General features: G+C 41.7%; 1 protein-coding gene across 1 annotated transcript in view; it reads right to left on the bottom strand.

Annotated features, from left to right (window-relative positions):
- CACNA2D3 (calcium voltage-gated channel auxiliary subunit alpha2delta 3) overlaps nucleotides 1–23,782 on the bottom strand; it is an 827,325-nt gene that overhangs the window by 423,312 nt on the left and 380,231 nt on the right. The window contains exon 9 of the mRNA XM_054729840.1: nucleotides 16,149–16,223. Coding sequence (XP_054585815.1) covers nucleotides 16,149–16,223 — 75 coding nt within the window. The remainder of the gene's footprint in view (nucleotides 1–16,148; nucleotides 16,224–23,782) is intronic.

Genomic DNA, 23,782 nt, shown 5'->3' with positions numbered 1-23,782 from the left:
TTCAACTCCAGTTTGAAATCCCAGGTTATGTGGCTGGTGTTTGTTAAAGGGTTCCCACCAGGTCCCCTCTGCTCTGGGTGTGAGTAAGGACGAGGTGCCTCCCCTAGTGGTCAGATAAGCTCTCACATCATAAGTGAGGTGCAAACCAGTTTAGTATGAGTTAAAATAATAAGAAGAAAGAATCCTAAAACTCAGGCTACCTACCTCAAAATCTCTACAATAATTCAGGACCCTTTCTCCTTATTACTTAAATGTTCTCTTGACAGCATCTTATAAACAGGTAGGAAAAGAGGATATATTTATTCTCAGAGCTAATAAATTTGGGACAGATTCCAAGGTTGGCCTCACAGAGGAACCTGTGTTTAGAAGGGTTCAACCTTTGGTTCAATGCTCTTCTGTTGCCATCTTGAAATTCTTAAGTTTTGAACCAAGGGCCTGCATTTTCATTTTGCACCAGGCCCCGCAAATCTGTAGCCAGTCCTGATGGAGGCCTTGGCTTGGAATCTGGCATTGTTAGAAGACTGTCTCCACTCGGAGACTTTTTTTTCATATCTACCTAAATGTCTACCCATGTTCACCAACGCCTGGTTTTACCTCCCAGTGCCCTGAATGACTAAAATAAGAACACAGAAATTCTCTCTTAACTGGGAACTGCATATAGAGTCCTTCACAACTATTAGTTTGATTAACTGATGTCAAATATCAGGGGGAAAAAAGAAAGGATTTAGAAGGTAGCTCTTAACTGTGAAAACACTTACTATCTGAACTCCCACAATGAGTCATACCATTAACTCAGGCTCCCAAGACTTGGACTGTCAGCAATAATGAGAGCTCAGAGGTTCATGCTCATGAACCTCCACATTCAAACAAGTCCAAGCAGGATGGCTAACTTCTGTAGGTGACTGGAGCACAAGATTTGGGGATATACTGGAATCCAACAGTGTCTACAGGTAGGTTCCTGGGCTGACTGCAACAGAATTCCCCAGAAACCTGTTAAAACATCCTCGCTCCAGGAGGAGAGGTTCTAATCCAGTCTATTTTAGGTGGAATCAGGAATCTATACATTGTTTTAATGTTACCCATGGATTCTTAGGCCCAGATGCCCAGTCTTGATCATCCTCCACCTCCATGACCAGAATGGGAATTTAGAAAATATTTAAGTCAAAATGCTTGTAGTCAAATGTGATGAATCTCATCCAGCATGGCGTGCCTATGATGAAGATGAGGTGAGAGTGGCTCCTGGCTAGCTACTCTGGATCACACAATTCCAAGTGAAAGACATTGGGCACATGATCTGGGCATCACGGAAAAGAATAAAAATGACATTTAATGATCAGTGAAAATGAATCAGAAGTGAAGCAACCTGCAAGCAGGGAGAGCAAGCACAGCACCCGTCCCGGGAGCGCGATGACAGGGAGGGCTCCAGAGGTTGGGTGCAGGCTGCACTGGGTGGCCTGCTCCCTATAAGACCCGCAGCTTCCACACAAGGCTCATTAGATGGACACTCAGCAAAGCCACGGCGTAGGAGGCTCATCCAGCCAGTGCAGGCGGGCAGCCCAAAACAAATACAGCAGAGACTCCATGATGAGCAGCTCCCTCGGTGCCTCACAACACAGTGTATTACCTGCAGTTTCCAAAACCCATCCGAGGAAGAGCCCGGCAGGCAGCCTCTGGCCCCCGGGGAAGGATCAGGAGAAATCAACTCCAAGCCAGGGCTCCCTGACTTGTGCTGGGTGCTCCCTTGGAGGACCCAGCGAACTGCTGAGTGAAGTCAATCCCACTCGATCCAGCACAAGCTCGCTGCAAATACCCAAGAAAGCTGTGAAACTTAAGGCAGATCCTTGAAGTATTACCAATATAAGAACATCTTCTCTCTGAAGATAAGAAAGAGGCAGCGGCGCAGGGAAAATGCCTTCTGCTTTGTGCAGGGAAGGTATTTCATGAAGAAGAGATGGCTCCCAGGTTCCAGGTAAGTGAACTAAGAAATCAGAAATCAGTTAACTGGCAAATCTATGCAAGGTTGAAAGTCAGCCCAAGGTTGTGACCCAGCTTCATTTACCAACAGAGTGAACATGAGAAGAGTGAAGAAGTATTAGCTCATCTACTCTAGCTCTCAACCACCGATTTCCAGGCCCTTCCAGAAAGATTTTACCGGAGCCCAATGTAAGTTCTTTTTTTGAAAACAGACTTCTCCTCTAGTCTTGTCCACAGTCCACACTAGGGGTCAGTACCACACAGGCCGGTACCAATTTTTATAAATAACGTTTTATTGGCACACAGCCACATACCCACGTGTTTCTGTATTGCCCATAGCTGCTTTCATGCCACAATGGCAAAGCTGAGTAGTTAGAGCAGAGACCACATGGCCCACGAAGCCTGAAATATTTACTATCTGGTTCTAGACCCCTAATCTATACTCATACAGGGGTTCACAAAGCAAACTATACTAAAGTGAAGACAACAGAAATTTTTAAACTATATTTATGGTTTTAACCCAGATTGTGCATTGATAAATATTCACTAATCTAGATAGTTCCCCAGTGGTTGCTTGACTGTTTTCAAACAAGCGAATTTAATCAAATTAATATAAATACAGAATGGAATGTAAAGGGGAACATAATTGAGGATAGTTTCTGGAACACATCTCCCATGGCAACAGTCTCTGGTCATCATTTTGGTAACTTCCTCTCTACAAAGCTCCTGCACAGGAATTAGGAGACATTTGCTTTATGAATCATTGGAGTCACTGTAAAGCAGCAGTATTCATGTAAGCCAATAGGGTGACATGGATTTAAAATATGGCCGTATCTCTTACCCTCAATAAGCAGAAATCAGGAAGGAAGCTTTCTGGAAATTAGCAGGAGGGCCATCCTCATCTCATGGGTTAGTGTTTACAGACCCACACTAATTGTTTTTGAAAAAAACATTTGTATTAATTCTAAGAATAGAAAATTGATATTAAAATATTATATTTCTGACTGCAAAAGTACTTTGGGCTCAGTGTATAGACATTTGCTATTCAGCAGGTATAAAGTTTCAGCTCTGCGTGATGAGTAAGTTCCGGAGACCTGCTATAGTTAGCAGTACTGCATGGGACACACAACCATTTGTTAAATGCTATCTCATGTACAATGTTTTTAGCACAATTTTTTAAAATAGAAAGGTATCAAATAAACTTCCTAAATCCTTCCCCTTCCTCCCTCCCTCCCTCCCTCCCTCTCTCCCTCCCTCCCTCTTTTCCTTCCTTCCTTCCTTCCTTCCTTCCTTCCTTCCTTCCTTCCTTCCTCCCTGCCTCCTTCCAACCCTCCCTCTTTCCTTCCTTTGGTTCCTTTCCTCCTGTTATTCTCTCATGGTAATATACATAAACCTACCTTGTTTCTGCTTCGAGCTGCATTGTGCTAAGTTATACTGAATCTAGAAGAATTTGTTTACATTTAAGTTGTTCCCAATTTTTTCTCTGTCAGTTACTTTTAATGTACTCATGACATTTTAAAAGCAATGCAATTCTAACTACCTCTTATTAGTTTTGAATTGAATACAAGTAGGTTAATGTTCTGCAAACTTTGTCTCCTTTGGTGGTTCATTCACTGGTGTGCAGAAGGGCTATTGTTTTTTGTTTTTTTTTGTTCTAAATATGTTTTTATTAATTTTAGAGAGGAAGGAAGAGGGAGAGAGAGATAGGAACATGGATGCATCAATGATCTGCTGCCTCCTGAAAACCCCGTACTGGGGATCAAGCCCAAAATCAGGAATTAAACCAGGGACTTCTTGGTCCATGAGACAATGCTCAACCACCGAGCCACACCAGCCGGGCAAGAAGCACTACTTTCTGCCTACAGTTCACAACATGCCCTGCACTCCCCTATCACTGGCACACTGTGCACTGGAGGCCCATGAAGCCAAGAGAGGTGGGGAGTTGTAGAAACCGAGGCTGTCTCCGTAACAAAGCTCAAGCTGGAAGAAGCAGTACCAGTACCGGGGCAAATCCCACAACTCAGTTGTGCACTTTTGTTAATTCATGGACGTTCAGGAATCCCATGGGAAATGATCAAAACTGCCAGGAAGATGAGAGTTACGTGGGTTTCTAAATGAATCCTAAACAGAGCCATGCCATTCGGTGGATTGCGGAACAGCTCCATTATAAACCAGAGGCAAAGCACATGGCTCTCCTTCCTCCCCGGCCCCAGAGAGACCACAGGAGGTTCACTTGGAGGGCTGATGAATGGTTCAGAAGGTCTGAAGTAGATTAGGATGCCAGTTTACTGGTTTGAAGTCTATATTTGAGCTCCAGGCTCACCCAATTTGTCATGGTTTCTTTTTACTTAAAGAAAAATAACAAAAGTGAGTTATTTGGTACATAAAGCAGCAAAACAAAATTTTCTCCAGACAGTAAACAATACTTTTCAAAGCCAAAAACAAAAACTCAGAGCCTTAAACTCATTTGCTCAGGGATGATGCGTCATGGGCTATTTCAAGCAAAGTCACAGGAAATCTTCAAACCAGGACAAGTTAGTTTGAATGAGGCCAGCAATTTTACCCTGATCTTTTCTTCTACCCCAATGCTCATTGAGATTTTCTCATACCTCTTTCAAATTTTTAAATGATTTTAATTAAATACTGTTTTTTTATAGTTGTTTTTTAAATACAGATTTTTATCTATTTCAGAGCAGAAAGGAGAGGGAGATAGAAACATCAATGAGGAAAGAGAATCATTGATTGGCTACCTCCTGCACACACACACTGCCCTCTACTGGGGATCAAGCCCACAACCTGGGCATGTGCCCTTGACAGGAATCAAACCTGGGATCCTTCAGTCCGCAGGCTGATGCTCTATCCACTGAGCCAAACCAGTTAGGGCTTAAATACTATTTTAATTAAAATTATATAGTTGTGATTTTTTAGGCGGTCACCTGCATGTTGTAAAGCCAGAGTTAGCTATCATAGGATTAAAGGTGCATGACATAATCATCCCAGATGTCACCTTCTCATGCCCTCTCATGCCCTTTTATTAACTGGAGATAACATCACTGTGGTCACCAGGGAAATAGTCATAAGTTGAAAAAGTATAGAAAAGAAAGTCTCTCACCTATTTGGCCATCATAAAAACTCGTCATGATACAACATGGATATTTTAAGTGAAAGATGAATGTCCCAAAGGATTTGGCACAGTGTAGTCAGAATTCTTAAACTTGGAGGGTGGAAGGCTGGCATCAGTGTGCACTGTGCCATTTCTACACAGGTTCATACAGAAGTCATCATCCTCTGTCCCCAGTTCACAAGGAACATGAGAAGGCTCCCAAGCTGCCATTTAGGCGATTTGGCCTGAACTAGACAGACTAGTGAGGATTGCCAAGCCTAGAATCAGATCATTTCACCCACAGTCTGATTCAGATTGTCTCAATTATATTAACACTAGAGGCCCAGTTGGCCTGGCCAGTGGTTGGGGCTGGCTGGGGGAAGGGACAGCGGGAGGTTGGTCGGCTGCGGGAGGTTGGCTATGGCAGCGCACTGACCACCAGGGGGCAACTCCTGCATTGAGTGTCTGCCCCCTGCTGGTCCGTGCATGTCATAGCGACCAGTAGACCTGTCATTTGGTCAATTGCTCTCATAATGGTTGCTTAGGCTTTTATATATATACTAGAGGCCCAGTGCACCCTCTCCAATCTGGGACCCCTCAGGGGATGTCCGACTGCCGGTTTAGGCCTGATCCCGGGGATCAGGCCTAAACCAGCAGTCAGACATCCCTCTCACAATCCTAGACCACTGGCTCCTAATCGCTTACCTGCCTGCCTGCCTGGTCACCCCTAACTGCCTCCCCCCTGCCAGCCTGATCGCCCTCCACTGCCTCTGCATGCTGGCCTGATTGCCCCTAACTGCCCCCCCCCCCACCAGCCTGGTCGCCCCACACAGCCTGCTGTTTGGTCATTACTGTGATGGTGTCCTGGACAATTTGCATATTCCTCTATTATTAGTATAGCTAGATAATGAGTGAGCTTCATGCTTTTGTTTTCAATGTTTTTTGGATCATCTACTGAAACAAACAAAGTTTTCAAAGAGAATCCTCTCCCAGGTGGCTCATCTATTCATTCATTCATGCTCCTACTGAGCACCGACCTTCTAGGTAGTGGCCCAGATGCCCAGTTTTTTCCTGCTGGAACACTGAGCAGGTCTGTTCAGCACAGTTGTGCCTGCTTGCTAACCACAGTTGCAGACACCTTGACCAGGCTGCTGCTGAGCTGCTTCACCTTCTACAGATGCAACTATGGATCCAGAAGAGACAGGCTCAATCCAGTCCACAGAAGACACATGGGGAAGGTGGCTGGAGAGAGGAGGCACGATTCCTGACATTGCATTTAAGACTTTGGGTGCAGTCTTTTCCACCCCAGAACTTTGAAGTTAGGTGGGCTGATATATACTCCCATTTTGCTTTTGTGATTTTCCTATTTTCAGTCCCATGCCACAGATTGAGTCCTGAATCTATATGACCTAACATCCATCTGATGATAAAAATGGAAATGGTTCAAATTAGCCAAAGAAGCTCACTTTTGTTTTAAAATAACCCAAGATTTCAATGAAAAATAAATAAATGCCTTGCCTTCTGAGATTTTCTCCAAATATAATGAGCCATAAGTAAGAACATTTTAACTTCAATCACTATTTTTTTTACATACAGTTAAAGCAACCTAACACACACTATTCAACTGTTCACACTGAGTTAATAAAGCCCCCATTTAAGAGTTCCTCATATATGTCAGGTTATTTTTAATCAAACTTTTATTTTGAGGTAATTACTATAGATTCCCATGCAGTTGTCAGAAATAACACAGAACGGTGTAATATGTCCTTTAACCAGTATTCGCTAATAATATTTTGCAAAACTATGGTACAGTATCACAGCCAGGGTGTTGACATTGATTCTGTTGGATACTAAATGGTCTTATCACCGTGGGATCCCTCATGCTGCCCTTTTACAGCCACTGACCTCTCCCCACTCTCACCTCTAACCCCTGAAAACCACTAATCTGTTCTACATTTCTATAATTTTGTCATTTTAAGAATGTTATATGTAGTATATTTTATTTTGGGATTGATGTTTTCTTTACTCAGAATAATTCTCTAAAGATTGAAAGATTCATCTAAGTTACTGGGTGTAGCAATCAATAGCCTTTTAAAAATTGCTAAGTACTGTTTTTATATATATGAGGTTGGGAAAAAGTTGGTTAAATTACCAACTATCATTACCTTGAAGATAAATAATAAGTAAGGATACGGAATAATAACTAGAAGACAAATAATACAAATAATATAAGAATAAACTCTGTTTCATGTACTCACAACTTAAATGCTTTTGTGAATTTAAATCTACTTTTGTTCCCCACCCCCTAAAATGCGTGTGTGTGTGTGTGTGTGTGTATACACACTGAGTGGCCAGATTATTATGATCTCTGAATGCATAATAATCTGGCCACTCACTGTATATTCTATATAATAAAAGGCTAATATGCAAATTTTCCCCTCGACCAGGAGTTTGACCAGCAGGCAGGCCAGCCAACCGCCCATGTCCCCTCCCCCTGGCCAGGCTGGCTGGACCCCACCCATGCACGAATTCATGCTCCAGGCCTCTAATTTTATATATATAAATATAAAAATATATATATATATATTTCACAGTTTGTTTAACTATTTACCCACTGAAGGATATTTGGGTTGTTTTCCAGTTTGGGGCTATTATGAATAAAGCTGCTATGAATATTTGTGTACAGGTATTTGTGTTCACATAAATTTTCATTTCTCAGATAAATGCCCAATACTGCAAATGCTTGGTCATATCCTAATTGTATGTTTAGTTTTATAAGAAACTGCCAAATGTTTTCTAGAGTAGCTGCATTGTTTTACATGCCCATCAGCAATGTATGGTATGAGTGAGCCAATTTCTCTACAGGTCACCAGCATTTATTGTTTTTCATTCTTTTTAGTCTTTTATTCTAGTCATTCTAATAGGTGTGTAATGATATCTCATTGTGGTTTTAACTTTTATTTCTCTAGTGGCTAATGATATTGAATATCTTTTCATATACTTGCTTATTATCTCTATGTCCTTTTTCAGTAAAATAGCTCTTCATGTCTTTTGTCCATTTTCTAATTGGATCATTTGTTTTTCGAGAGTCATTTATGTTCTCTATGTACTTGTTCTTTATCAAATATGTGGTTTGGGAGAAGATATTTGCAAATTATATACCTTTTCATCCTTTAAAACAGGGTCTTTCACATTGTGTAATTTTCTTCTAATTTTGATGAGATTCATTATGTCAAATTTTCCTTTCATGAATTATGCGTTTGGTGTCAAGCCTAAGAACTCTTTGTCTAGCTGGAGAGACCAAAGATTGTCTCCCACATATTTTTTTCAGACAGTTTCATGGTTTTATATTTCACATTTAAGTCTTTGACCTATTTGAATTATATTTTGTTTAAATTGTGAGGTGTGAGTCAAGATTAAGGTTGTTTTGTTTTGTTTAGTGTGTGTGTGTGTGTGTGTGTGTGTGTGTGTGTGTGTGTGTGTTCATGCACTTATGAATGGTCAACTGCCCTGGCACCATTTGTTGAAAAGAATATCCTTCCTTCACTGAATTGTTTTTATACCTTTGTCAAAAATCAGTTGGGTATATTTATATGGGTATATTTCTAAATTCTCTCCTCTATTCCACTGATCTATATTCTACTCATCCACCAATACCACAGTTTTCATTACTAGGCCTTAACATTGGGTAGATTGATTCCTCCTATTTTGTTCTTTTTCAAGATTGTTTTACTATTCTAGGCCCTGTGCCTTTCTACGTAAATCTTAGAATGCCCTTGTCTTTGTCTACAAAAGCCTTGCTGGGATTAATAGGAATTTACAGATCAATTTGAAGAAAATTGACATCATTACTATGTTGAGTCTTCCCATGCCTGAACATGGTAAGTCTCTCCATTTATTTAGGGTTTCTTTGATTTCTTTCATCAGCATTTTATAATCTACAGCATGTAGAACCTGTGCACATTTTATTGTTTATTTCTTTGGAGCAATTGTAAGTGGTATTATTTTTATTTATTTATTTTTATTTATTCTTACATTAATATTGTTAAAAATATATTTTATCTTTTCCATTGCCATTTATCCCCTCTATGCCTTCTTCCACCTCCACCCCTCAACCCCACACTGTTGTCCATTTAGATTTCCATATATTCATTGTTAGTATATAGAAATATGATTGGTTTTTGTGCATTTATCTTGTATATGTGACTTTTCTGATTTCATTTATTAGTTTAGGAGTTTTTGTTTTTTTGTGTGTGGTTTTTTTTTTGTTTTGTTTTGTTTTGTTTTGCCTTTTTAGTACATTCACTGGAATTTTCTACATGTACAATCATGCCATCAGAAAATAAAGGTAGTTCAATTTCTTCCTTTCTGACTTGTATGTCTTTATTTCTTTTCCTAATTTTATCACACTGCTAGAATTTACAACACTATGTTAAATAAGAATTGTGAATATGGACATCATTGCCTGTTCTGACCTTAAGAGGAATATTAGCTGTAGGATTTTGTAGATGGTCATTATCAACTTAAGGAAGACACCTCTGTACCTGTTTTGCTGAAAGTTTTTTTTTAATTTTTTTAAATTGTGAGTGTGTTGGATTTTTAAAAATGCCTTTATTGAGTTAATGGATGTCACCATATGATTTTTCATCTTTAGCCTGTTGATATGGTGAATTACATGAATTGTTTGGATACTGATGGTGAACCAGCCTTACATACCTGGACTAAAACCTTCTTGATGATGGTGTATAATTCCTTATATACATTACTAGTGCACTGGTGCATGAAATTCGTGCACAGGGCGGGGGTTCCCTTAGCCCGGCCTGCACCCTCTCCAATCTGGGACCCCTTGGGGGATGTCCAACTGCAGTTTAGGCCTGATCCCTAACAGGGACTGCTGGTTCCTAACCGCTCACCTGGCTGCCTGCCTGATCACCCCTAGCCCCTCTGCCTGCCTGCCTGATTGCCCCTAACTGCCTCTGCCTCATCCCTGCCACCGTGGCTTTGTCTGGAAGGATGTCTGGAAGACATCTGGTCTATCTGGTCTAATTAGCATATTACCCTTTTATTAGTATAGATTGGATTTGATGTGCTAACATTTTGTGGAGGACTCTTGCTGTACATTCATGAGGAATACTGGTCAGTAGTTTTCTTCTGTACTTTGGTTTATCAGGGAACTACTAGCCTTATAAAATAAGTCGGGGAGATTTCCCTCCTCTTCTTTTTTTTTTCTGGAAGAGATTCTGTAAAATTGGTGTTAATTCTTTAAATGCTTGGTAGAATTATCCAGCAAAACAATCTGGAACTCACCTTTGTTTTCATTTTCTTGAACTTTAAATTATGAACTCAATTTCTTAAATATTTATAGGACTATTCAGGTTCTCTGTTTCATCCTGATTGGATTTTCATAGCTTGTAGTTTTTGAGTACTTGGCCCATTTCTTCTAAGTTCTCAAATTCATGAGTATAAAGTTGTTTGTAATGTCCTTGTATTGTTTTTAATAATTGCAGTATCTGTAGTAATATTCCGTTTCACTTTTGATATTGGTGATGCGTAATCTCTCCTTTTATCTTCACCAGTCTTGTTAGAGGTTTATCAGTTTTATTGATTTATTTTTGAAGAACCAGGTTTTGTTGCCATTGATTTTTCTCTACTGTTAACCTGGTTCAATTTAATTGATTCTGCTTTTTATTATTTTTTTCTTCCTGTTTGCTTTGGGTTTATTTTTCTTTCTTTTTCTAGTGTATTGTGTTAGACAGTTAGATTATTAATTTGAGGCTGTCCTCTTCCTTATGTAGGCCTTTAGTGCTACAAATTTCCCTCTAAAATCTGTAACAGCTTTGTCCCACACATTTTGATATGTTGTCTTTTCATTTTCATATATTCATATATAAAATATATAAATACCTCCTCCTTGACCCATGGCTTATTTAGAAGCATGCTCCATTTATAAGTGTTTGAATATTTTTCTGTCATCACTCTGTTATAGATTTCTAGTTTGATTCCATTATTATCAGAAAAGATACTTAGTATGATGTCAACTCTTTTATAGTTGTTAAGGTTTGTATTATGACCCAGGATATGTTTTATCTTGGATAATGGTCCATGGGTACATGAAAATAATATGCATGCTGCTATTGGCAAATAAAGTATTCTATAAATGTTATTCATATCTTATTGATTAATAATTTTGTTTAGTTCTTCTCTATCCTTGCTGATTTCAGTTCAGTAATCTATCAATTAAAGACTCTGAAGTGTACAAGTCCCTACTGTAATTGTAGATTTTTCTTTTTGTAAATTTTTATTTATTGATTTTAGAGAGCTAGAGAAGAACATTGATTTGTTTTTCCACTTATTTACGTATTCATTGGATGATTCTTATATGTGCCCTGAACTGGGATTGAACCTGCAACTTTGGCATATTGGGATGATGCTCTAACCAACTGAGCTACCTGACCAGGGCTAACTGTAGGTTTTTCTATTTCTACCCCAAGCTGTATTACTTTTTTTAAAATTATTTTTCAATTACAGTTGACATACAACATTATATTAGTTTTGAGTATGTAGCATAGTGATTGGACATTTACTGGTATATATGTTACAAAGTAATTATCCCAATAAGTCTAGTACCCATCTGACAGCATACATAGTTATTACAATATTATTGACTATATTCCCTATGCTATACTTCATATTTCTGTGACTATTTTTATAACTGGCAATTTGTACTTCTTACTGCCTTTCACCTTTTTCATGCATTCCCTAACCCCTCTCCCATTTGGTGACCATCAATTTGTTCTCTCTATGAATCTAATATTTTGGGTTTTTTAATTGTTTTGTTTTTTAGATTTCACCGATAAGCAAAAGGATGTGGTAACTGCTTTATCTGTCTGACATATCACTTAGCATAATATCCTCTAGGTCCATCCATATTGTCACAGATCACAAGATTACATTCTTTTTATGGCTGAATTATAATATTCCCTTGTATAGATGTACCACATCTTGTTTTCCATTCATCTATCAATGGACACTTAGCCAATGATACATGTATGAGGGGTTAAAATCCAAAATATATAATAAACTTAACAACAACAAAAACAATCTGGTTAAAATATGGGCAAACGAACTGAGTAGACATTTCTTCAAAGAGGTCATACAGATGGCCAATAGACATATAAAAAGATGCTCAATATCACTAATCAACAGCTCTGTTAATTTTTGCTTCACGTGTTTTAAAGCTCTGTAGTTTAGTCCAAACACCTTTTGAATAGTTATGTCTGCCTGGTGGGTTAATCCTTTTATCATTCTGTATTTTCCCTGTCTCTAATAATTTTTTTTTTGTTCTGAAGATGATGTTATCTGAAGTTAATATAATCACCCTTATTAATGTTTGCATTATATACCTTCTCCCATCCTTTTACTTTTAACATACCCATGTCCTTGTATTTCAAGTGATTGGTTGGATCATTTTTTTTATCCACTTGGCCAATCTCTATCCTTTAAATGCTGTGTTTATGTGAAAGATAATTAGTTAAGGCTTAAGTTTGCCAATTTATGTCTTTTTCCTCTTCATTTCCTCTGAATCTCATCTTTGTTTCTCTTTTCTAAATTCCTATGAGTTGCTTTATAAGAATACACATCTTTATTGCTTTCTTTATAGTTGCTCTAGTTATTAAAAATATGTAACTTGTCCCAGTCTACTGGTGTCAGCATGTATCAATTCCATCAAAATGTAGAAATTAGATTCCTTTACCCTCCATACTTTAAAAATATAATTGTCTTAAGTATTTTCTCAATAAACATTGGGCACCACATTGGATGATACTATAATTTTTGCTTCAACTATCAAATATGATTTAAGAATCTCCTGAGAATTATGAAGTCTATTATACTTACTCCTATTTTTACCCATTCCAATATTCTTTCCTTTCTGCAGTTTCAATTCTTTTTCTATTATTTCCTTTATGCTTGGAGAACTTCTCTAGCCATTCTTTAAGTGCTGATTTGCTGATAACAAATTCTCATAGCTTTCAGTCAGCTGAGAATGTCTTCATTTCCCCTTCATTCATAAAATATATTTTCATTGAATACAGAATCCTGAGTTGACAGTTCTTTTCTTTTACTACTTGAAGAATACTATGCCACTTCCTTCTGGTCTCCATGATTTCACGTGAGAAATTTACTGTCATTCAAATGAGTAATTTGAGTAACATGTCTTTTCTCTCTGGCTGTTATCAAGTTCCTTCCCTTTGTCTAATTGTATTTAATTATTATGTGTCTTGCCATTGATTTACTTGGGTTTATCCTATTTGGAATTTGCTTAGCCTCTTGAATGTATATGTTTATGCTTTTTATTAATTTGGAGAAGTTTTCAGCCAATACATCTTCAAACATCTATCGAGTTCTACTGGCTCTTCTGGGACTTTCATGACATGACTGCTTGCCCTTTTGTTATTGTCCACATGTCCCTGGGACTCGGTTCATTCCAGTCCATTTTCTCTCTGCTGTTCAGATTGGGTGATTTCTATTGATCTATCCTAATGTTCAATGATTTTACCTGCTGTCATCTCCACTCTATTGGTGAGCTGATCCAGTTAGCTTTTTATTTTGGTAACTGTATATTTCAGTTCTATAATTTCCATTTAGTGCTTTTTTATCACTTCTATTTCTTGGCTGAGATTTTTTATTTTTTATTTTGCTTGCTTCAAGAGAATTCCTAATTGCTCATTGAAGCAATTTGATAATTTCAACATCTGATTCATGTCAATATTAGCTTGTGTTGATTGTCTTTTCTCACTTATATTGTGATTTTCCTAGTTTTTGGATGACAAGAAATGTTTTATTGCATTCTGAGCATTTTGGACTATATATTATGAGACTCAGTCTTATTTTATCATTTTTCTTAGCAGTTTGTCTCTCTGTTAAGGTGTAGCACAAAAACCATGTGGGTATCAGTGGGATGGAAAGTCAACTCTCTGTTCAGCCCCACTGAAGCTATGGAGAGTTGTCTAGAGTTGTATCATTGGTGTTTGGCTGAAATAGGAAAGGTGTTGTCTCAAAGGTTTTCTTAGATACACCACCCTTCTTCTGGTCATTTAGCTTTTCTTGAAACTTCTATATGTGTGTGTGTGTGTGTGTGTGTGTGTGTGTGTGTGTGTGTGTGTGTGTCTATTATTGGTTCAGGTGGGAGTCATCTGGATTGCTCTATTCGGGTCATATGGGAATCAATACAGAAATCCAGGGAGCTCACCTCCATGTCTTTAGATTAAGTTATGTACAGGGACTTCTATTTGTAAGGGAGAGAGTCTGATTGAAATGTGGCTACTCCATATTGGCAGAATCAGAGTCTGGATTAATTTTTATATTCAAAACTATTCCCGTCTTCAATACCCATACAATCAAAGAGAATTTTAAATACGTTTTTAGCCCACCTTTTCTAACAAGTTTTTCAATCATAAGACTTTATATCTCCAAATATCAAACTGCCTCTGTTCATTGGGAAGTTACCTAAAGGAAGGCCTTAATCATTTGAAGCATCTTTTTTTAAAAAATATATTTTTATTGATTTCAGAAAGGAAGGGAGAGGGAGAGAGAGCTATAAACATCAATGATGAGAGAGAATCATTGATTAGCTGCCTTCTGCGTGCCCCACGCTGGGAATTGAGCGTGAAACCCGGGCATGTCCCCTGACCAGGAATCAAACAATGACCTCCTGGTTCATAGATCGATGCTCAATAACTGAGCCATGCCGGCCGGGCTGAAGCATCTTTTCTATTTTAATGTCATAAGCACCATTACTGGACACCTATCTGAGGTTTGGAGATATTCCAATGCTGCTATATTGGGGAAGGGATGCGATCCAGACCTAGGCAAAGACCAAACAAAGGGAAAGTCCCTAGGAAAATTCGCTTGTAGGTTTATGTCATTTTTTCCTACCATAGCCTACAAAAAGGCCATAAACCAACACTCGCTAGATAGACTTGTTCTTGGATCTACAATGTACCTGGTTCTCTCTCCTAAGAACAAAGCTTGCTATGGTATTTCTTCCCCTTCAAATTGAAGCTTGGATGTCAATTCTGGTATAATGTCTTCCTTCTCACCTGTGTTCTAAATCCTCTGTCCTTCACTACCACAGAGATGCCAAAACCAGGTGCTTCTACCATCTGCATTTAAGCACCAGTGCCACTCCCATTTGGGCCAGGGGGTCTCCCAGCGCATGCACAGTGCCTCACAGAGGCCTACCTTGGCCGCTATCCTTGGCCACCTCATGGGTCTGCTCTCCAGGGCAGGTGCATCATTTTATTGTATCTATCTGGCGGTTACAACAAAACAAATGTGAGCAACAGCAGCTATGAGTCCCAGGATGTATGACATTGTTGTCGTTGCAGCGACACCTTCAGCCTAAATTGTCACCTTGCCCTGTAGGCATAGTATTGGTAGCGGTGGTGGTTGTACTGACTAATTTAAAGATGGCCAAAAAGAAACAACATTTATTTTTATAAAAATCTATTCTGGGTGTTTTCCTAGAATGTCCTTCTTTAACCTGTCTTCCTTTTGTTCCATAATATTTAGGGAGCAGGCAATACTTGGAACATTAAAGATACAGCAGAGAGCAGACATCATCTCTATCCTTGTAAAGTTTACCTTCTAACCTGGGAGACAAGTTACCCCAATAGCTACCTCAACAATTATTTAATAAATTATAAAAAGCAATAATAATATACCAAGTGACTTAAATTTTCTTTAAAATCTCAGCAACAGTCATATTTTTTCAATGGTGTCAACCCAGGTGCCAAGTACAACAGAGGATGTGCTTAGAGCAAGAGAAAGAGAAAATGGATGTAATTGTTTCGGCACTAGCAAGCACCTGAAATCAATGCAATCATTGTACTGCCATGATTTCATCCTGCCTCTTCCTAAATGTTCACACACAAGGGTTCTGAGGCCCGCAATGAAAGAGCAGTGCATTTGATGAGTTTCTAAAGGTTAAGACATAATTATTATAAGTGATCACCATGGGCAGACGGGTGTGCCAGGCCCCCTGACGCGCCCGCCCAGCAGCAGGCCTCACCTCCTTGTTCGTCCTGTCGGCTTGCACCAACGTTCCATTCAGGCAAGGTTCCACATAGTGAAGCTCCTCGTTATACTGCAGAGGGAAGAAACAGCCAAGAGGAAACAAGTAAGCATTTAAAGGGTCCAGTGTAATAATTTAAGGCCACACACACACAAACAGAAAAGCAGCATGATCACAGGCTCAATCCATTCACCTAAGGTGGCTTTTCCCATTGGTGCCCCTGGAGAAATCATGCCTCTATGCCAAAGACGGCCTTGATTCTTTTCTAGTTTGAAGAAGAAACTTCTCGAGCACGTGTTGGTCTGGCAGTGTTCAGGGTGTACACAGTTAAATGATGATCCTTTAGGGGTAGCTCCAAACACCGGGGCTCCCTGGGCATGGCTGATAGCACATGGCCCATGTGGGATCTAAAGGGCATCCCAGACTTGGGCGAATAGACCTCCAGCTCCTGCCTTTGGCTTCATGGAGCCTGGAAGCATGTGTGGGTCACAAGTGTATGAAGCCAGAATAGAGGAGAGGCCTTGATGTTCCCTGGGCACTCTGGGGGGCTGCGCAGGTGTTGGTCACAGCATTACTCATGCACAGTGACACCAGCTTCCACACAGGCCAATGCCCGCCTTCCAATCATGCTTGATTCCAGAATACACAGAATAAGGCCATTTGATTTTGTCCAAAGCTCACAACTAGGAAGTTGAATTTTGAGTGTTCTTCTCTTCATTTTTCTTATCAAGCAGGATTCTCTGCACTGTAGCTAGACTGGTCCTTCCAAACTATAAATCTGACTATGTCATCTCCCATCAACACTATTCACAGCTCCCACTGCTCTTCAGATGAACCTGCCCAGGGCTTGGCAAGGCTCTGGACACTGGCATCTGTTGACCTTTCTAGCACCTTAACTCAGTAGTCCTCCCCCATGAACTTAGCACAGCCAGCCCTAATTTCCTCACTCTGGCATCTGCTGGCTGACTCCTGCTCAGCTCATTCCTGCCTCCTCTGGGAAGCAGCCTGGGGGACAGATGTGGCCCCTCCCCTGAATCCTCCCAAATCCTAGTTACCTGGTGCCTGGTTCCCTCACCACAAGGCGGGGCCACATTGGAAGAATCTATGTCTGATTTCTGTGTGTTCCCTGTGACAGCACAGAGCTGAGTGCACAGCAGGTGCCCAGGAACAATATGTTCAATGAGAGTGTCAGGGCACTTCTACATGGACCAAAGGCCTAGCCCGGGGTCCCTGAGGGAAGGAACCAGAACCATCTCACAGGCCCAGATCTCATGCAAAGCCTAGCTAACAAGTTTGGACTTTAAACTTGAGGGCACAGAGGACCATGGAGGACTGTGAGCAGGGGTGTGAGGGAAATAAAGCGATGAGCTTGGGACAACTGCTCTGGACACACTGCAGAGATGACTCAAGAGGACCAGACCTGCAGCCTCTGCTACAGGTGTGGAGACTCATGGGGTTCCATGTGCTGAGGTGCTTACAAGCAAATCGGAGTAGTGATACTACTAACACCTACTTCATCTACACACAGGCTAGACTTCATGCACATGACATTTCAGCCTCGTGTGGAAGCACTTCCAATACTTTCCCTTCACAGATAGGGAAACTGGGGCAGAGCAAGGATGATCAACTTGTCTAAAGTCATACATCAGGGCTGGAGTCCAGATTCAATCCCAGATAGTCTAACCTCACAGCCCCTGACCTCAGGACGGCCACGCCCCAGTGCCTCCTCTCTGATCCCCAACCCTCTATGTTTATCATCAGTCTGGCTTTTGCTCCTTCTTTAACCTTTGTTCTTAGTCTAGACCAGTGGTCGGCAAACTGCAGCTCGTGAGCCGCGGTTTGCCGCTCTGCTGACTAATGAGTTTGCCGACCACTGTCATATACTACCCTTTACCTCTTTGCACACAATATGCCACAATTGCCTAATCCTCACAGCTTCCAACTACACGGTAACATTTAGTCTACGCGAGCCGCAGTTTGCCAACAACTGGTCTAGACATACAAAAGCATTTGAAAAAGTATAGCTCCATGGTCTTAGAGCTTAGATCTCTTCTGATGAAGCATGGAGAAAAAAATACATTCATGCAGTTCTGAAATGCGCCATTGACAAATGGGAGTGTAACTTTTCATGACCAAACAGAACATCATCTCAGGATCCATAAAGAGAGGGCACAGTCCAACCTGAAGAAGAGCTTCCCCAAAGTTTTCAGTCCATATTGACTGAAGAAAATAAAACGGCCCTCCCCTATGCCTCTACCCTTGCTGTTGACTGATTTGGTTCAGGATGACAATATGTCTATTCCTAAAGCCTAACGCATAACAGTCTGAACCAATCACAGCTATCCGGTCACCTCTGCTGGATGCATGCCTTCATAGCCTGTCTTGCCATGAGGGTTGGTCAAGTGACTCATTTTCAGCAAATGAAACTTGAAGGGGTAGTTTTCTGGGCATGAATTATTTTCTCTTCATGAAAGGAAAACTCATCTATATCCATGCCTTTTTTCTCACTCGGGATGCTCTTATGCAGTTGCAAGTCATTTTGTAACCATGAGGGGACAAGATGAAAAGTGGAGAGCAAAGTTCAAGGGAGACAGAGTGGGAAGAGGGAGCCAGTGTGGGTCCCTGAGGACACTGCTGAGCCATTGCCGCTGCCAGCCCTCAGGCTCTCCCTGAGAATAGGAGGTACCTAGATGCTGCAGCAGCCTTTATTCAATTGTTTAATAACGTGCAGCCAAAAACTTTCCAACTCCATTTCCCAGATAAATTTAAACACTTCATCCTTGTTCTGCCTAATACACACTCTCACAGTTGATTCTTGTGGTGTACCCTCTGAACTGGGAGTCAGGACACACATCTAGTTCCCAACTCTGCAGTGTACTCACTGTGTGGCCTTGGGAAAGTCACTAAACCTCTCTGATCCCGGATTCTTATGCATAAGAAGGTGCTAATTCATCTTCTGTTTATCCTCCAGGGGCCCCTGTGAGGATCCAATGAGGCAACAGACCTGAAACTGCTTTGCTAATGCAAAGGCCTGTGCCTGTGGGGGGCTGCGGAGAGGACTTAAAAGTAAAGAAGACCAAGAAGTTCTCGCCCTCATCAGGGAGGAACATGTGCAGTAATCAAAACCATGCTCGCCGTCGCTGTGTGAGCGGGGGCCACAGTGGAGGAATCTGCTCTTCTGAACCCCCGCCAGCTTGTTAGTGGCATCATCCAAGCTTGCAGTTGACTAATTTCCCTTGACTGCATCAGGATAAAGCTACGCTGAGCAATCTGGTCTGTAGCACCAAAGGGAGCTGGCTCAGCTGTGCAGGAACGGTGCACCCAGGCAGCTGCGCCAGGGGGCCCGCTGGCTGTGCAAGCTCACCACGCTACCCCAGAGCTCCTCCTACATCAGAGCTCCTCCGGGGGACACCAAGGGTGTCCTACCTGTGGAGCTGCTTCCAAGCTCCTAGCTGCTCTCTTTCACTTCCGCATTTGTATGGTTGTTCCCTACATTTCTACTCTCTGAAACAGTGATGTGGGATGGCCATGTTAATTCACTACTGCAGACCTGGGCACCTCAGTGCTATGAATGGTTCTCCTGCATCCTTACTTAAACAGCCAGAGAGCAGTAGTCTAAGGAAGAAAGGATGCAGTGCACATTGTCACTGGCAACACGGAGTCTGCTTCTGGCATTTGCTTTTTTGCCTTTGCACGGCCAGGATTGAACCTAAAGAGAAACTCGACCAGTCCCCTTCCCCCCAAAGCTGTAAGTTGTTCCTCAAATTTCTGGGACATGGATAGAGTCTCTTAGCAGAACAGGAGGGGGACCAAGCAGCCCTGGAGATGGTCCAGCCAGCCCACCAACCACACCGTGAGGAGATGGACAAAGCACTTTCTCCCCTTAAAGAGTTCAGAAACAGCATTATAGACACAGGGCCTCAGGCACTGTTGGTTTCCTTCTCCCCTCCTCTGGTCTGATTGGATCCCCTCCTCTTGTCTGGTTGGATCCCCTCCTCTTGTCTGATTGGATCCCCTCCTCTTGTCTGGTTGGATCCCCTCCTCTTGTCTGATTGGATCCCCTCCTCTTGTCTGGTTGGATCCCCTCCTCTTGTCTGGTTGGATCCCCTCCTCTCGTCTGATTGGATCACCCTCCTCTCATCTGATTGGATCCCCTCCTCTTGTCTGGTTGGATCCCCTCCTCTTGTCTGATTGGATCCCCTCCTCTTGTCTGATTGGATCCCCTCCTCTTGTCTGATTGGATCCCCTCCTCTTGTCTGGTTGGATCCCCTCCTCTTGTCTGGTTGGATCCCCTCCTCTTGTCTGGTTGGATCCCCTCCTCTTGTCTGGTTGGATCCCCTCCTCTTGTCTGGTTGGATCCCCTCCTCTTGTCTGATTGGATCACCTCCTCTTGTCTGATTGGATCACCTCCTCTGATTTACAAAGGCTAGGGCAATAGGAACTAATGAAACTGAGGCAGACAGGTTGGGTTCAAATCCTGGCTCTGCCACACACTAAGTGAGAGCCTTCATGTTTGTGTTGGAGAAATTGGGGATTGAACTGAACCTCCCCATGATCTCGTGGTGAAGATGAAATGAGATGACTCAACATAGAACCTGGCATATAAGAAACAGAAAGAAAGCATCTGGCACACATGCACAGAAAGAAAGAAACTACAGTTGTGAGTGTGATGTGTGTTCCATGGAGACAAAGACCATCGTGTACCCCCCACCCCCTGCTGGCACTTGCTAAGTAGGAAGCGATGTGGGGGGTGATGGCAGTGGCCCACTCTGGGAAGCATCTCACATGCCTGACCTCCTCTGGAGAGCACAAACTCCACTATTGGAGAGAAGTGCTTCACCAATAGGCACATGTGACTGTCTAAATACCCGAGATAGAAATCACCAGGTGTGTGGCCCCACACTACCCCTCTCTGTGCCACCCTCTGAACCCTCTCGGTGACTCGAGTCTCTGACAGACCGGGAGCCAATACAGTGCAACCAGCTCATTGCCCAGTCCCCTTCCAGGAAGGCATTTGCTAGGGAACCAACCCTTTGTTCCTGCGTTTGCTCAATGAATGTTAACTAAGCACCTGCTATGTGCCAGGGAGATAAAATACTGGCTAAATTTCCCCATGATCATCACTGTGGAATGATCATGAGCCACTTTTTTCCTGCTTTCATCAGTAAAAGAATATGCTCATTACCTCTGAAGATAATGTCTGCCTTCCTTTTCAGAATAAAATGTGCTTATCTGTGATGCTGCAGTGATCCACCCAAAAACAAAAGCAGGCTTGAGATAAATCCCCAATCTCCTTCAGTCTTGGACTACATCCCACCAGTCACTTCTCGCAGCAACTGTGCCTCCCTCTCCTCTGTGCAACCACCACACTCTACGCTCTGACATATCACCATCCTTTATCTTTCTGTTGCCCAATCTCTGTAAGCATTCTCAACATCTGTTTTAAAGAGACAGCCAACTCCTCAATGGGAATTTTAATGATGATCTCAAATAGGAAGGGCAAGTTTTAACTTGCATTAAATGAATGGCCAGAACGTTTTGGAGACAAAAAAACCAATGAACTGGACTCGCCCACCAAGATTCACGCAGCTCCAGCACTGGTGTGGTATCATGTCCCACGCTGATTTGTGTGGGTCACAGCTCAGAGGCCAGAGAGTGGAGGACAGCTGACTGGGTTCTGGATGATACTGAGGATGCTGAACCCTGCTTCATTTTAGAAGCTGGACTTGATCAATGAAAGCAATGGAGCTTTCAGTCCTAACAGGTCATCCGTTGCCTAAAAAGGAGAATGAGCGAAGACATGGGAAGGTGGAGACTTTAAGGGACCCTCTCAACATCTTCCTGTGCAGCTGAGACCACTTCTGCGTCCATTGCCTCCAGATGACATCCCAGGTCCACGCTGTGGCTGAGCACACTTGCTGGATCTGGACTGACCCTCTCACTCCAGGCCCCTTATTTCCATCATTGCTCCCACCCATCTACTCCACCTCCCACAGACACCCCAACCAAGCCTGCACCTCCTGGGATGGAAGAGGGGTTTCTATAACATTCAGACAGTACTTTCCTCCTCAATGCTCCTTCCTCCTGCCCTGCTTCATTGCATATGTCTGGCTAATGTCGAACTCCTGTTCACTTAGTCATCACTTCGGCCAAGAAGCCATCACTGAGTCCGCAGTTGGTTGCGTGCCCCAGCTCTGCCCTCCCGGCCTCCCTTGCTGCCCCTCTCAAGACTGCACTGATCACGCTACTGTGAGCACCTGCCCCCTGGTGGCTCCCACACAACATCAATGCCCACTACTTAACTGTTAGCACTCAACAGTATTTGTACAATGAATAAATAATCAGAACGAAGAAACAAGAGGCAAAGTTGTAGAGAAGTTTACTGACAGAAAAGAAGAACAAAGCCTATGAAAAAAGAGTTGACATTGAGACAAGACAAGAAAAAGAGAGGAGCACCTCTACCTTAAAAACAACAACAGATGAACAAGTAAAGGAAGTATGTGGGGATGTTTTGGAGAACCCCAAATTCCACAAAAAACCCACAGAATTAAAATGCTGGCATGCTCACATGACACAAGAAAACTGATGTGGAATTGCTGGAATGCCATTAAATATTTTTATGGTTTTATTGGTGCACTTTTGATTAAATAACCTTCAGAATGGAAATGTGTAGGGCTTATGTAAAGAAGCAGATGAGCCCAGAGTATTTTCACCAACACAAGGAATCCCAGGGAGCTTTTGCATTACAAAAGCTTCTTGTATAATTTGAAACACGCCTGGACATAATTAGTAGAATAGAACAAATGAGCACTGAAAGAAAATACCGTTCTCATACTTTTAATACGGAATCGATTACTTTAAAAAGCAAATCCACAGCAGGCAAAGCACTGGAGAGATGGTTTGAAAGAAAATGCTGCAAATTAAAACCAGGGCACAGAAAGTTCTGGGGTGAACTAACAAACGATGCTCTTCTCATAAACATGGGCTGTATGAGGCATTTAAGCTGATTTAACCATATCAGCCGGTTAATGCTGTATTCATTTAATGCATGGCTTTAGAATCCTGTAAAACCATTTTTCAAATTTTAGCATCGGACAAAACTGAATTATCACCCTCATTTCTATGATAATATTGTTCATTTAATGCATGGCTTGGAGTTCGACTTCAAAGTGAATCAGAAAAAGATGCCTTTTCTCTTGTCGGAAACATCTCTTCATGCACCAGTGGCTGGCCCTTACATTTTAGCTTGGAATGCACAAAATCACTCTCACATTTCAACTGTCCTTTTATAATTCAATCATTTAGTTCATCAGTCTTAGGTAGATTCTGTAATACCCTGCCCATGAAAGCTAAAACCATTTTTAATGTCATCTTTTCATGTGTATTCTCTGGCAAGACCTGGATTGAAAGCTTTTCCATATAATACAGAAGAGGCACTTAGCAATGAATTTAATGCAAACATGCAAAGATGCCCGGAATGGCCAAGGAAAGCCATTTCTACCCTTTCAACCTCACTCCTCCTGTCCCCACAATGGCTCTGAAAATCAAAGCGTGAGGATGAGCTAGGTTTGTACAAACAAAGGCCCACAATGCACAAGGGCTTCCAACACTGAACATAAAGACTGTTTTCT

This window comes from Eptesicus fuscus, chromosome 18 (genome assembly GCF_027574615.1).
Source record: "Eptesicus fuscus isolate TK198812 chromosome 18, DD_ASM_mEF_20220401, whole genome shotgun sequence".
Classification (NCBI taxonomy): Eukaryota; Metazoa; Chordata; class Mammalia; order Chiroptera; family Vespertilionidae; genus Eptesicus; species Eptesicus fuscus.
This window is presented reverse-complemented; position numbering and strand designations above follow the sequence as displayed.